The sequence below is a fragment of the Eutrigla gurnardus genome (genome assembly GCF_963514095.1).
Source record: "Eutrigla gurnardus genome assembly, chromosome: 21".
Taxonomy (NCBI): domain Eukaryota; kingdom Metazoa; phylum Chordata; class Actinopteri; order Perciformes; family Triglidae; genus Eutrigla; species Eutrigla gurnardus.
Window position 1 is genome coordinate 11,435,424 of NC_139932.1, and position 15,376 is coordinate 11,450,799.

At 44.6% G+C, this 15,376-nt stretch overlaps 2 protein-coding genes across 6 annotated transcripts in view; one reads left to right on the plus strand and one right to left on the minus strand.

Annotated features, from left to right (window-relative positions):
• The first annotated feature begins 57 nt into the window (after positions 1-57).
• LOC311032494 (uncharacterized protein) lies at positions 58-5,272 on the plus strand. 2 transcript variants are annotated; one of them, XM_084039322.1, is made up of 8 exons: positions 58-171; positions 334-536; positions 686-796; positions 905-1,000; positions 1,085-1,195; positions 1,293-1,413; positions 1,515-1,721; positions 1,804-5,272. In XM_084039322.1, exons 1-8 carry the CDS (start codon positions 129-131, stop codon positions 2,814-2,816), a joined length of 1,905 nt encoding a protein of 634 aa, XP_083895448.1. In that variant the 5' UTR covers positions 58-128; the 3' UTR covers positions 2,817-5,272. The 2 variants fall into 2 exon arrangements, with proteins under 2 accessions (XP_083895448.1, XP_083895449.1); XM_084039323.1 differs by having other exon boundaries at positions 132-165.
• Positions 3,137-15,376, minus strand: part of cacna1c (calcium channel, voltage-dependent, L type, alpha 1C subunit) — a 176,879-nt gene continuing 164,639 nt past the window's right edge. For all 4 annotated transcript variants that reach the window (XM_084039299.1, XM_084039298.1, XM_084039301.1 and 1 more), the window contains 7 exons: positions 14,463-14,591; positions 14,243-14,370; positions 14,016-14,113; positions 13,796-13,892; positions 13,599-13,707; positions 13,337-13,493; positions 3,137-12,966 (listed from right to left, as the gene is read on the minus strand). In XM_084039299.1, the coding sequence (XP_083895425.1) occupies positions 12,469-12,966; positions 13,337-13,493; positions 13,599-13,707; positions 13,796-13,892; positions 14,016-14,113; positions 14,243-14,370; positions 14,463-14,591 (1,216 nt within the window). In that variant the 3' untranslated portion in view covers positions 3,137-12,468. The remainder of the gene's footprint in view (positions 12,967-13,336; positions 13,494-13,598; positions 13,708-13,795; positions 13,893-14,015; positions 14,114-14,242; positions 14,371-14,462; positions 14,592-15,376) is intronic.

The window sequence follows — 15,376 nt, forward strand, 5'->3', positions numbered from 1 at the left end:
ACGTCACAGCTTTTACTTTGAAAGGGAAGCGAGCGTTTTCACAACATCCGTTTTACCCGGAAGTTATGAGTATAGTTCGTCGCTGTGGCGGAAGAATGGGTTTTTTCTTATTTGTGTTCATAGTTTAGATGATTTTAAACGAAGAAATGGCGTGGAGAAGCAACGGTTTGGGTAATTATTCACCCAACTATCTGCTAACATTTATGTTGCTAAACCAAAAACCGTTAATAATCCAGTTATTAAGCGAACGTTAACTAATCCGCGGGCGGTGTTGTGGTCAGATCGCTTGTATGGTATTAATGGTTAAAGGCTTGTTTCAAATGACCTTCGCAGGTTCCCCTCTTCCTCCGGCCTCCTTGCGCCTCCTCGTCCCGCCGCTGAGACTAATGTCTGCGTTCATATGGCGGGTAATTCAGCAGCACAGCGTGATGCAGTACGACACGCTGGCGGACTTCATCAGTCTGACGACAGACCTGGTCCCGGAGCTCCTGAGTCCCAGTCAGAGAGCCCAGCTCGTCCTGGGCCTGAGAGCAAAGGTGAGGACTTACTTCCACCTGTGACCCCCCTCTTGTGGCTCACACGCAGGGACACATTTACATTTGAGTGGATGAAAAGCTAATAGGGTTACCATTAGTTACAGTTCTCATAATGGAAGTCAGTCTTTCCCACCTTTGCCTTGCTGCAGCTGGTTCTGGAGCTGTGTCGAGGCGATGGCGTTGCCAGTCTGCAGACCATCCAGAGCCACCTGGATCAAATCCACGCCTGCAGCGCTGAGCTCAGTTCCACTGATCACATGGTGGGTTTTTAAAAAACACAAAACATGGAGAATACACTTAGAAACCCAGGGTGTTCTCATAGTCATCAGAAAATCTGTATTGAATCGTCCTTCTTATCGTCTTGACAGGCCGGTGTTGATATACTGAAGACCTCGTACTCCAACTTTGCCAGCCTGGTCCAAAACCTTCTGAATGTTCCTTTTGAAAAGGAGTTTTTCTTCCAGGTGAGTGTCTGATACGCGTGTATCTTAGTGATGAAGTGGCTCATGATATCATGAAATCTAAACATTGACCGACTCTTTCCGTAGGAGGTTTTTCCTACAAACTACGGCTCCAAGTATGACGAAAGTCTACAGCAGCTGGTGTCTGAGTTCCTGTCCAGGCTGGAGCAGCTGCTCCCCACGCCAGACCTGCAACAGGTGATTTGTCTGTCGCTATATTACATTTCATTCTCCCTTTCTTTATTTGAGGTCTGTGAGAACACAGCATGACAATCATGTTGTCTTTGCGTCTCAGACAGCAGCGTGGCTCACGGAAACAACATCTCTGTCAGAAGAATTAGGACAGCTGCTGTCTGAACCCTTTGCCCTGAAGTCTCTGCTGCTTCATCACAGACAGTTGGGGACTCTCAGCTCTGGTAAGTTGAACAGAGCTTTGTAGGTCATTTCTGTTTATTTAAATACAGGTTTTTACTTTCCTATCGTCACTCTAATGTGTCTAATGCCTTCATGTTCACAGCTCCTTCCAGCAGTGACGAGGACACCCTTTTGTCCACTCTGGCCCTTCCTGTTCAAACGGGAATGGAGAAGTTCACAGCACCTTACAGTGATGAAGATGATTATGACAGTGAAGAAGAAGAGACCCTGGCGTTGGAAGACTTAGAAGAAGACTCAAATCAAGGCTCAGACGTCACTGCAGATGATCGGTTGCCAAAAAAGGAATCAGGTGAGGCAGCGTCCTTTGCATCAGCAGATTGGAATCTGGGGAAAACCGTATTTTACTAACTTGCTATTCTCCATGTTTTCAGGTGCTCTGTCGTGTTTATTCATCTGCCCTCAGTGTTCATTCGCTCACCGCTTAAAGAGGACGGTCCAAGAGCACATCCGGAGGGAGCACCGTGTTCAGAAAACATCCGGGAGGAAAACCAGAGCAAAGACTCGGCAGAAAAGTCCCGAAAAGTCAAGTCAGAAATCAGAAGGCAGCTCGGAGAAGAAGAAGAGGGGACACAAACAGAAAGGCGGCGTTGATAAAAGGCGGAAACGTCAACAGAAGAAGGACGACTTGGAAAACAAGGAAGGACGTCGACGGAAGGAGCCCGTCGGGGAAGACAAACGGTTCCTCAGCACGCGGGCCGTCAACAAGAAATTCAAGGAGGAAGAAACCAAATGCCTCAAGTGTGAAAAGGTTTTCGAGCTTCCAAATCAACTGAAGACCCACATGAAGCTCCACACCTTCCCCTACTGCTGCACCCAGTGTGAGAAGGGCTTCACCAGCCCGTCGGGTTACTACCAGCACCAGAGGCTCCACAAGAGGGGACGGATATTCACCTGCGGCCGGTGCGACAAGGGCTTCCTGTGCAACTACTCGCTGAAGCAACACGAGCGGCTGCACGACGGCCCCACCAACCTGTGCACGGTCTGCGGGAAGAGCTTCAGCAAGGCGGGGATCACGCGCCACATGCAGATGCACAAAGGGGAGAAGAACTACCTGTGCACCATGTGCGGGAAGTCCTTCCTGTCGTCCGGCGAGCTGCTGCTGCACACGCGCTCCCACACGGGCGAGATGCCGTACACCTGCACGCGCTGCGGGAAGGGCTTCTCCAGCAAGAGCCACCTGAACGTGCACACGCGCTCCCACACGGGGGAGCGGCCGTACCTGTGCTCAGAGTGCCCGAAGCGCTTCCTCACGCTGAACTGCCTGAAGAGACACGCGCTCAGCCACAACGGGCTGAAGCCGTTCAAGTGTCCCAACTGTGAGAGAGAATTCTCCCAGCAGGGGAATCTGAAGAGACACCTGGCGACTCATAAACCCGACACGTGATTAAGAGAAGTGAAGTCATATAACATGTTCATAAAACACTTTTTGATGGTGATTTATTGTGTGGTCAGTAGCAAACGTTGTCGCCTTTTTTGCTTTTTCTCACATTAAACTATGAGCACATTTGCATTGCCGACACCCTCACAGGCTGCTGGATTTGTATATTAGAAAAGCTGAGATGTTGAACTTCTGTGTGAGGATAAATAATTCAGTAAAAATGTAATTTAACCACGACAGTCCAGCATTGAGCTTCACAGAGATACGATGTCCTGAAAACCACAAACGTTAAAGGGAAGTGAAAAACACAGCTGTAGGAAATGCAATTTATTTGCAATTTTTTAATAACATCATTCCTCAGATAAAAATGCAATGTTACAGGAATATACATCAGATATTAATTTAAAACTTGCTTTCAAGGGACCATACAGTCTAAATATACTTTTCCTTTTTTTATTTACTGGTAGCGTGCGTTATAAGCAAGACAGACTCTGTCACCAATGACAGACTGACAAGTTACAGATACAAACTGTACATTACTTATTTACAAATCAACTTTTTGTTTGGTTTTTTCATTTCACTTTTTATTGAAAATAGGAGTAGAAAAAGTGATTGAATTAATATTCTGATTTATTTCATTTGTATTCTTTCCCTTCCTAAAATGTAAAATGAAGTGAATGAACAAAAAGGAAAAAAGAAAAATCAAGAACTCTCATTTAGAAAAAAAGAAAAAGAAAGAAGCAGAAGAAGAAGAAGGAAAAAAAGGGAGTGTCGGCTGTGAGACCATGCAGTCGTCACAGAGGAGACAAACGGTAACCGAGGAAACCAAATGATGTTGTCACTTAGCAACCTCAGAACCAATGAAATCCCTCGCAGTCGAGGGAGGGGGGCTTATGTTAAAGAACGGTTACAAAATGACCACCTCCTCCAAAAGCTACCGCAAGTACAATAACACACTAGTTCATTTTTTGACCATAAATAGTGCCGTTATTAAATACCACATTAAACAGTAGCGTCACTACTAATATTACAACAGATCGCCCGCTGCGTGAACACCTCTCTCCTCGCAAAAACAAGACATCTCTCTGGACTGAAAACAGAAGACGAACAAACAGCTCGATCCCCCCAAAAGGCCCTTTAACACGTTTGCATGAGCAGTGAAATAAGACTACACAAAAGGACCAGCAAATAAAGAGATGTGGATCTCCTGCCATTGAATCATCGGGCTGGCTGAAGCCCAGGATCAGTCTGCTTGGGTGAGAGAGAATGTAGTTAACGCCTGTGTGCTGTGAAAAGAAGTGTTTCCACACCAGCAAGAAATAACCCAGCAAAGAAAACACACAACACTGCTCTCAGATCTGCTCTCAGATGGGCCGACTCATTCATGAAAGCTGCATTTACACACGCAGGCTTACAACACCTGCTGGTTTCTAAGAGTTTGTAGGGATGTGTCAGCAAAGGCTTTTTTTTTTATTAAAATGTATTTACTTTCCTTCCGTTAAGGGCTGCTAAAAAACAACAAATATCCAAACCAAGCAATCTAACGTTCATTTCAAAGCTATGTCAGTACACCAGCATCGCTGCGTCCTACATTCAAGGCATGAAATCATCATTCGTGGTACAATAAGTAGCTCTCGTCATTAAATCAGAGCCTGAAGGAATACTCAGTTTTCTGTACCAGCTGCTATTTCTATCAATTCTAAATCTATCAAGCAAGCAAATAATCATCTATTTGGTTCATTTCGGAGCTCAGGAACAATGGAATCAAAAATCTGATTTTGTTCTTCACCATCTCACGTAAACCAAAGACGTGAAGACTTGACGTGCGTCTGCGAGTGTTTCAGTGTAACTATGTTTGAGCCAGCTGATCGAGGTTTTAACACTGGAGTACATTTACCTACAAAGTCCATATAATAACTTATAGGCTGTAATTTTAATGTGAGAAAGAGATGTTTATCTCCCATCCTGGTGTGTACATTTTAAAGGTACTCTGATCACATGTAGGTAAACCCTGCACTGGCAACACACAGACAAAGGCTGACTATCACACAAAGGAAACTTAGCGATAATTCTTTTTTAAACTAATGGAAACATTCAGCTAATGGTGAGAGCATTCAAACACTCTGGGTCCTGTCTCCTCTGCAAATCCAGCTCCAAATTATCATTAAATATCATTTAGATATAGTTTTTTCTATATATATATATATATAATATCTAAAATAGAAGACACTTGCAATATAAACTTTCATCATATACTCCCTCCCTTTTGCATTCTGTTCCATTCCCCAAAAGTGGCGATGAGCTATGACGTCAAAAATAACATCTGTACAAGAGAAAAACAAAGAGACCTTCCTCTCGTTTCTCCAGAAAAGGGAATTCATATTTTAATTAGATTGAATTAGATTCCAACAACAACAGGCTATGCTGATTTTGACCTAGAAAAAAGAAAAAGGAAAATAAAATCTCTATTCAAAATAGTCCTCTTAAAATATTTTTTTGTTGTCAGGATCAGACAATGATCAACAAACACTTCGGTTTACAAGAAAATATAACGTGCATCTGTGTTCAGCGATGGTCGACGAAGAATATGTCTCATACCTCTGAAACGATACGTGTGTGTAAAACACCATCTTGTTAAAGCATGTTGGATGACATCTTTTCTGTGAAATGCATTCTGTCAGCAGCTCTTCCACACAAACACCAAACAGTTCAACATCCTCACTGTCAAGATGCAGAACAGAAAGTCGACTTTTAGAGCAGATCGGCCATTAAAACAAGAAGCTATCTTCCAGACTAACATCTTCTTTTCGTTGCTGCATAAAACCCACATCCTTTCTGTTGGTCAGCTGCTGAACGACTTCACTTCCTGCATTCAGTCCTCTAATTCCTTCCATGGAAGAAAAACATAGAAGCTACATGATTTTCATGGCTCAACGCATAGAGAGATCTCGTGGATTTCTTTTTGGTTTGATGTCTTTAATAGCTTTAATAATGCATTCGTAAAAGTGACAGTGTGTGTGTGTGTGTGTGTGTGTGTGTGTGTGTGTCGCTTATGCAGGACGAGTGAAAGTGAGACAGGTCTCTCGGTGCTACAGTAGGAAAACGTCCAGACTTTGACCCTCGCCGACAAAGTTTCACTTCAGGAAACAACGGAACAAAAGCTAGGGAGTGATTTAATATGTGACGAATTTCCAGCGGTCTCAGCTTTAGTTATGTCACTTGCAGCTAATGATATTTAAATGAAGCTCTACCGGTTAAGGACTGAGGAGCGATATATATATATCTATACAGCCTTCAGTAAATATGACTACATTATTCCCTGCTGGTTCCTCTTGGTCAAAAACACAAAGTGGGATTCTTACTGACCCTCAGTCAGTAGGCTCATGGAACACATTTTCATACCCAACAATTTCACTAACTACATTCCCAAATACGTCTCCTGCCCTTTTGCCCTTACTCTTAACATTCGGGTGATTACATATTATATAATATCATATATTTTTTTGCTATAATATGGTATATAGTGTATAAAAATATACAATCGTTGGCTAGTGGTGAGACAAAAGATATTATCATTCAGGGGAACAATACTTTACATCCCTACAGAGAGAGACCATGCACATTAAACATCACTTCACCATGTGTGAACCCTGAAATTCAAACATGATGAAATAAAACCATCTACAATCCCTCCAAAAACATTCTCTCCATACACATTGTGACTCCAAAACGCCAGCCGTGTTGTCATCCGTCGACCAGAAACTCTCTCTCTTTGCTTCCACTGGAGGAAAATGACGTGAACGTGAGCTGCACCCTCGATGGCAGAGGGGTGGAGACCCAGCTTATCAGCCCGATTAAGAGGCAGCTAACCATCTACGCTGAGGCAGAGACCACAGCTACACACACACACACTCTAACAATAGACTTGTACAACACAGGTGTAGCTAATACCATTGATAATGGATGCGTTCCATTTAGTAGTGATGCATGCTGGTTTATTGAGAAACCCAAATGCAAATAAACACGAGTGTCGTTATGAGTTGCTAATTGAAATATCAGCAGTTAAAAAAGACAAAAAATAAATTCCAACATATCGTCTTTGTGCTTGAACATGTAAGCAGCCTAGTGTGTGTTGTGCTGTAGCTCCAGCCTCTGTTTGTCTGTCCTCTGCCTCAACTTCAATCCACCAACATGTTTTGTAAAAACGACTCATTATGGGTAATTTGGTCCATCATATACCACTTATTCTGGTCCATCTTCCACATGTCAGACGAGGACAAGACAGACGTTGATTGACTATGGCAACCCTTAAGCAAATAAGTAGTGACAGCTGTCTAAACTGGGGCGTAAAAACACTGTATAGTTTGCTTTTTCTCTCAACGACAATCATATAAACAGGATCTGACTCTTCCTCCGGGTCATGAATCAGAAAATATAATAGGAGCCTGTAAGACACAAGATATGCAAAATCACCTTCCAATCACCCTCGACTGCTGCCAACAGTCCACAGAGAAGAAACAGCGACTTCACTCACATGATAGAAATAGCTACTGTTGTGATATGATATGATACTTAACCTGATCCAAACAAAACTACAAAAAACTACAAAATCTGGCAAACTCTGCGTCAACATGGGAACATGCAAATAGTAGCTCAATCCATTAAAAAATTAACTAACCCTTAATAAGGAAGAGGAAGGGAGTCAGGTCATAGGTCATAATTTAGCTTTTCAATTTGGGGGCTACAAGGGCTGGATGTTAAACCGCGGAGCAAAAACACCCAGTTTCATGTGGATCAATACGCGTTTAGGTGGCAGATGCAGATCCAACACACACGGGAAGGAGAAATAAATACACCTTCACCTACTGCACTGCAATGTACCTGATTTCAAGTATGGTAGGTTCCTCTGCCATAGAAACCAGAGTTCACTAAAAATAGAACAAACAGAAAAAAATCATACTAATTTTTTTTTTTCTTCACGAATGTATTTACTTCGGGAACCTTGAACACAGTCATAGTTATTGCATTGTTTTTGCATATCTTGCGGGATGCAGGATCACACCCACTCATACTTCAGACCAGCAACACAACAACTCATAGTTCCTTCTAACCTACATGGGACGGGAAAACCGCAATGCTGCTCCACTCCACACGGGGGCACCAGAGGCCTCTGAGTCTCTCTCACCAGCACGTGAAACCAACGAGCCTTTACACACAAATCTGATCCGCAGGGTTACTGTCAATAAGTACGTGTGTGTATAATATGTACGTGGATGTTGACTGAACATTTATCAATGCGACTCTTCATCCTAAGGCTATGCTAATTGATTGTGGAAATCGTATCTACTGAGAATGGTTGGATAATTCATCGGCTCATTAAAGTGACTGTCATTCATGACATGTTTTCCTATCATAACCGCCTTGAGAGAGGATCTTTCACAGCTGATGCTATACTGGCTGATAGGATGGTTGGCAGAAAGCAGACCAACTGGTCGGCTCCTTTGCAGCAGCTTGGATACAAAAACATGACTTTATAATTCAGGTGCCCGCTGGTTACATTTCTTATTAAGGATTTAGTCCTAATAGACATTATGTTTATTGAAATCAGCATAAATAACCCGGGAGGAAAACTCACTGTTTTAAATTCAGGGATTGAATAAACTTTAGCAGGGCTGATCCAACGAGACGAGAAACAAAGACCAAAGGACAAAAGTTTGAGGTTAAAACACTGAACTCAGATGCTTCCCTACATGCTCGACCACACCTAACTCTGCTCTCCTTAGACTTAAAGCTGGACTCAAATAAAGCAGCTTATACAGAAACTGACGTGACCCACTAGCCGCAAAGTAGTCTGTTAGCTTATGTTACTAAGTTAGTTCAATATAAAGTACTATTTCAATGAGGAGCTGAATGAGGATAACTGAAAGAAAGAAGGAAATGCGGAAGATGTTAGATGAGGCCAAAGGAGGAGAAAACAACAACAAAACAAATGTCAGGGAGGGTATTCCTTTGACAACACAGACTTCTTCAGGGTTTGCAGTATGATCAGAACCACACACACACACACAAAAAAAAACAGCAATAGCACTGCCACTAAAACACGTTCAACATTCACATTTAGTTTGCATAATAATGTCAGAAGTCTGTTACTGGCACAGGATGCAGTGTATGGCAGTGTGTTCATGCATACCCTTCCCTGCCACAAACCGGCTCCGCGTAACACGTAGGAATGAGAGCTCAGCAGTTCCACCTTAATGGCAAAGTAAAAGTTGACATGTGACAGGCGGGAGTTCAACGTCCTTTTAAAGTGAGAGATTTAGAGACAGAAATGTTTGGATTTGATTTTTTTTTTTTTTAATAAGTGAAGTTTTAAAGTAACTGTTTAAATGTGCTAACCCTTTCTTCGAGAATATTTTTGACTAGATCCGCTGAGATGTATCTGTATGTGAGCACTGGTTCAATACTGCTGACCAGCTGACTTTGCATCTGGATTGTGTGGTTTGTTTGTTTTTATCCAAAGTTTCAGTGGTTAGCATAACTTGTAACATACCATTTTAGAGAGTCTGAATCCTTTCAGTTCTAAATACTAAAAAAGTTGCTTAATAAATGTGACAATGTGCACCAAGGATGTGATACTGACATTAGGAATGTGTTTTTTTTTGTTGTTTTTTTTTGGAGAAGATACAATATCAAGGTGAGACCCGTGCCCTGTGTATAACGTACTGAGGCCTGAGGTCCATAACTGGCTATGGTGTCCTGTCGTCACACCTTATCTGAAGTGAGTCCAAACTAGAATCGAGAAACAAACGAGAAAAGTTGTCAGCATGCTACGTAAAAGCCATTAGAAAAAAACCCGATAAGACGGTAAATCACACCAGGGGATCATCAAGGACAGTTTTCTGATCTATATCCAATGAGTTTTGACTTTAAAAAAAACATCACATCTTATAAATTGACAGTAAATGACCTGTCTGTAGTATATTTTTTCAGTAATTAGCTTTACCGATGAAATTATATTACAGACAGGGAGCTGTTTTATTTCTAACAATGACAATAAAATCATAATGTTTTGTGATATGAACAGACCTCCGTCAGAGAGATGTGATTCAGAAGTCTTGCAGCATCTGTACACCAGCCCTAATAGTTCATTTGGAGTTCAAACAATGATTAGATGATGAAATCGTGTGATTATGGTGTGTTACAGCCGAGCGATCAGGGCGTCACCCCCCCTCAGTTCATTCGTGTGGCAGTGCGATTTTGGGTGCTTCTACCGTTCAGAGCCACCTTTCCACCAGAAAGAAGGAAAAAGCAGCAAATCGCCAAAAAAAGGCTCGTTCCCTTCTGGCCAAGCTGCAATGCCGAAAAACTCCTCCCCCAAGTGTAAACGTAACCGTCGTTTCGACCTCGCTGGAGACCTTATACGCCTAAGAACTTCTAAACAGAGAAATAAAGAAAAGTGATGCGATAAAGAGTGGCTTCAGACTCTGCAGCTTGGCTAAAAAGTAAAAACCGTGCTAAAGAAATCACAAAGCTTTGGAAGCATGCCTGTCCATGGTAACCCTGTGTTAAGGAGGCCCATTATCACACACACACACACACACACACACATACACTCCCACACACTTGTAATGCTACCTTAATTTACTGTCTAGGCTTAAAATCAGCTTTTTAGAATACATAAGTAACCACTCGGACGCAGGCACGCCACACACACAAGCGCTCATCCTCACACGCATTTTTTTTTTCTCTTCTGGGAAAAATAAATAAATAAATAGATACAATCTGTAAAAGGTGCATACTGATAGAGAGAAAGACCCCCTCTTTTAGATACACACGCTATCTCGCACACTCGTACGCACACACATCCTGTACTAAAACGCAGACACACGACCCGCACGCACAAATGTAGTTATACACTCCCACGCAAACACTACGCCCTGCTTCGATACTTAAAACCTCTTAAAGTTCTCCTAAAATAAATCGAGCAAAAATACATTTATAAGACCAGCACCCCGATTGTGCAAACAAATCAAGGATAAATTAATACCAATAACATCATGAATATAAAACAAAATAGTCATGGCTAGCCAGTTTTGCACAATATTGAACTGTTAAATACATAGTGGGTGTGGTCTGTAGAGAGAGTGTGTGGCAGCAAATCCAATAGGATTCCACGCTGAGAGGAAGAGGAGGGTCTCGGAGAAGGAAGTGAGGTTGATTGACGGACAGATCCTCTGATCCAGATCCATGCCCGGAGTCTTTTTTTTTTCTTTTCAATCGGCCGCTCCAGTTCACTCCTCCACCCTCCGTCTATGTCGCCCTGTTCAACACACTCTCCTCCCGAGGGCCCAAAAAGCAAAAAAAAACCCAGCGATGGAGGAGGAGGGATGCTGGAGTGACCAACGAGGAGGGAGGGAGGAGAGAGAGGGAGGAGTGAGGAACGGCGAGGTATGAGGCAGAAAAGAGGGGGCTCGTTGTCTCTGCTTAGCCACCAAATGCTCCTCCCGTTTCCTGTTTGGGGCAAGACGTGGGCGTGGCCAAACGGGGAAAGCGGCCCAGGAGGCGAAGCCAGATCAAGGTGACGGATGAGGTGAGTTTGTCTCTCGCTGGCTTCGTACTCGCCAACGGATAAAAGGACTGGCTCGCTTCCTGTTGGCCAGAGAGTGTCTCTCTCTGCCCGTGGCCCCTTACAGAAGCCCTGCGGTGGCTTGTTGGTCCGTCCCTCAAATCCTTCCCCTCCCTGGGCTGAGGGTGGTGTATCACCGTAACCCCACCCCCAGGCTGGCAGGCTGTGCTCAAAGGATCCGTAGCTTTGGAAGAGGAAGAGAAATGAGATTTCAAACGGGGGTTTCCTTGCCCCCCCGTTTACTCAATACAGCGCTTCATGACCAGTGAACCGAGAAGGAGGAGTTGACCTTTGACCACGAGTGGGCACGGTCGGATTTAAATCCTTAACTGACCCCCCTCCACGAGCTGGTCTGCTGTCCCCTCCCTGGTTTCATGGCGGCCAGACAAACAACAATAACACATAACCAAAGTAGGCATAGGAAATGAAAACAATAAACACATTATGGTGACGGCAGGGAATCCAAAAATGGACTTCCTGCTTCTGTTGTTTCCTTTCTACCTGTCCTTAATTCCGACTTCCCCCCTCCTGCTTTTTTGTTTGTTTGTTGTTGTTGCTCGTCTCGTCTTTTCTGCTCTTCACACTTTGAGGACGTGATAAAACTGTGAGGCACTTTAGAGACACACTGAGACACGTGTGGCGAACACACGCATTCACGCACACAGAGAAAATCATAGATCACACACACACACACACACACACACACACACACACACACAAGCATACACTCAGATAGTATAGAGTATAGTGTGGTACACTTGACTACAAACATTCACACACATACACACTCAAATAAACCAACAAAGTCAGAACCAGGTGTGTGAGGTTCGTCACTGGCCGCCATTGTCCAGAGCGGTTACGTCTGGCAGAGAGGCAGACATTGTGTGTGTGTGTGTGTGTGTGTGTGTGAGTGTGTGTGAGGGTCGGGGACAGACAGAGCCAGCCGGGGCGCTGTTACCCAGCACTGACCAGCGTCAGTCTCTGATGATGTCAGAGGGGCGAGTTGGCCAATCGAACCCATCGATCCTACTCCTACAAACTCGTCACACACTCCATATCCTCGTCCTCCAACAGCCCGCTGTCCCTCTGCCGCGCTCCTCCAATCACAGCCGAGCTTCTGTGCTGCCCCTCCTCCTCCTCCCGCGCTCCTGCCACTTCCTCCTCCTCCTCCTCCTCCTCCTCCTCTTCTTGTCCCGTCCCCTCCGCGAGCAGCTCCTGCCGCTCCTCCACCGAGGACGGCCCGTGGATGGAGCCCCTGCTTCCTCCGGCTTCTTCCCCGCCCTCGCCGACCGCTCGGTCCCTGTGTGTTGTCGCTGCGTGGAAGGGGAGGAGGTTGCCGTTGGGGCTGTGCTGGGAGGTGGAGGAGGTGCTGGATGTGGCGTTTGTGGCGGTGTTGCCGTTGAGAATATTGTTGGCGGCGTGCTCCATCTCCTCGATGGTCATGTCGCATGCGTCGGCCAACTCGGCTTTGGTCACCTCGATGAACGACGGGTCCTGGGCGAAATGACCCAAACCCTCTGATATTAGCACCTTGGGAGGGAGAGATGGGAACGAAAGGGATGAGAGGAAGAGAAGAAGAAAAATAAACTTTAATGTAGTCGGAAAAGATGGAATTGTTACGACTGCAAGTTTTGTTTATTTTCATCATTGATTTAATCTGCAGATTATTTTCTAGATTGTCTGTGAAGAATCTCTTTGGCAAATGGAATTGCTTTAGGTTGTTGAAGGCCTTCAAAACCTAAAGCAAGTCCAGTTTCCTACGATAACATTTATTCATTTTCTTTTTGTTTGAGGCCCAAAGGTAACACTATTCAATATTCCACAAAAAAATCTCAATTGTGTAGCTGAACGTAAATCCCTCAAATGTATCCTGTGAGCGACTGGAGAGGCTCACACTCACCACCTCCACCAGACTGCCTGCGCTGCCGTGACACAGTGAGCTGGAGTCTTTTCCCAGTAGCGACGGCACTGTGAGCGACACCGGCCGCGGTGGCCTTTGATTGGACACACTGGGGCTAGGACTCGGCACCCGGCTGTTCCCATTACTGTCGCTGTACCTAGGAGCAATAAATGTGTTTATTATAATTCCTACAATATCAACATCACTGCTACTTGGACAAATAACGCCATGTAACAGTTCTGCTCTGTGTACTGGGTCTTACCAGGGCCCACAGTTGACAGAGGGCAAGCTGGTGTTGAGCTTTTCATGGGAGTTGGAGCCCTCTAACCTCAGAGAGGGCACTCGCTGGTAGGAGGCATCGCTGCCATGGGCTAGAGAGAAGGACGGGAGAAGCAAACATGAGGAAATCATACCTAAATGAAGGTATGAGTGTGCCTGTTGCTGCAGGATGCAGTATACCTGTAGGACTGGCTGGAGGCGTGGAGCACAGCCGGCTGAAGAGGGTCGGTGAGTGACTCCTTCTTAGCAGAGGACTCAACCCTGCGACTGCCAGAGCCTGGAGGAGGAGAGAGCAGAGGTACGGTGGTGGAGGAGTGTCAGGCCAACGCAGCACGGCAGAGACTTCACATTATGTATTCACACTTCATGAGCATCCAAGTGAGATTATTTCATCTTTTACCTGATGATGTACAAGGTGTAGCGGCACGGACGTCTTTTGGGAGACGTCTGGCCTCGACTGTCTCCTGAGACACTCCAGGTGGAAGGACGATCTCCGCCCTGTCACACAAATATGCAAACGGGCAGCATGTATAAATGAGTACAATATAGAAAAAAATAGATATTGTGTTCTAGCATGTAGACTAGTTGTACCAATGCTTTTAGGAAAGGTGTTTTAAGTCAGCTCACCCAGAGTAGAGGGGCAGAGGAAGACTCTCCTGGGAGACTGCCACCCTCCTCCTCCTCTTCTGTCATCCACGTCCTCTCCTTCCTCCATGGGAGTCAACTGCTTACATGTTTCATCGTGATACACCAGCCTAATGAGGACACACAAAGAGCGGTTAATGAAAGACACGCCTCCGACAGTCGTGGAACTGAAAGATGAGAATGATGTCTGTTTCAGCAGTACATGTCAGAGGAGAGCGAGTGGTCGTCCTCGTGGTACTCCCTGTCGTCGGCGTAGCTCTCGTCGTACGTCTCCTCCGTCGACCCCTCGCCTCTTCGGATGATCGGCAGGCGGCTGTCGCTTGAGTCCGAGCTAGCGACGATGAAACAAGCACACGACCAAAACAAACAGACCGACAAAATGAACAAAACACAGACCACAGATGGAATAAACAGGTAGACAAATAGGCAGACATCAAAAAAAAAAAAAAAAAAAGAAGCAGCTGATTAGCAAAAAACTCAGAGAGGAGCTTGGGAGGAGAGACTGAGAAACCTACTGAGGCATGTAGGGAAAGGAAAAAGGAGGACGGGGAAGAAGAAGGAGAAAAATGCTAGAGGAAAAGAAGGAGAAGCAGGTGGGAATTACAACTATTTTGTTAAAGCAAAATGGTAAAAAGCATCAAAGACAACATCTGGAATATGACGAACTGATTGCACGACAGGGGTGCGGACATCTTTGAAGACAAAGCTTAAGAATGGACAAGATAATGGCTCGTAGCAGCCAGCGTCGTTAGCTAATACTTGGAGACCGGCATTTTAATGCAGGCCTTCTGGGAAATTAAACAGATAGTTTTTATGCTGTTCTCATCATTTTAAATGAAGGCCAATAAAGTCCTGGAAACAGATGCTGTCCTTTCCACTGATCTCTTACTACATTAACTTGGATACTATTTTGTAGCAGGAAACACAAGAAAGTCACACTTCTGAAATCTCGGTTGTTTGGGGGTTTTTTGCTCTCCAGGGATTCTCTTTTGTATTCCAAAGATGCCTCGCCGCCCTTTCTGTCCACATCTGTTTGATACTCCAGACATAAGCCTTAAGGAGACATTCTGACATTTGAAGTTTAATCTTTTCTTCCTCACAGGATACATGACAGCT

Bases quoted from the DNA above. Each gene is read 5' to 3' on its own strand.
- LOC311032494 (XM_084039322.1), top strand. From the start codon at position 129: ATGATTTTAAACGAAGAAATGGCGTGGAGAAGCAACGGTTTGG. The intron at 172-333 runs GTAATTATTCAC...TGACCTTCGCAG, and splicing joins GTGGAGAAGCAACGGTTTGG to GTTCCCCTCTTCCTCCGGCC. The intron at 1,001-1,084 runs GTGAGTGTCTGA...CTCTTTCCGTAG, and splicing joins AAAAGGAGTTTTTCTTCCAG to GAGGTTTTTCCTACAAACTA.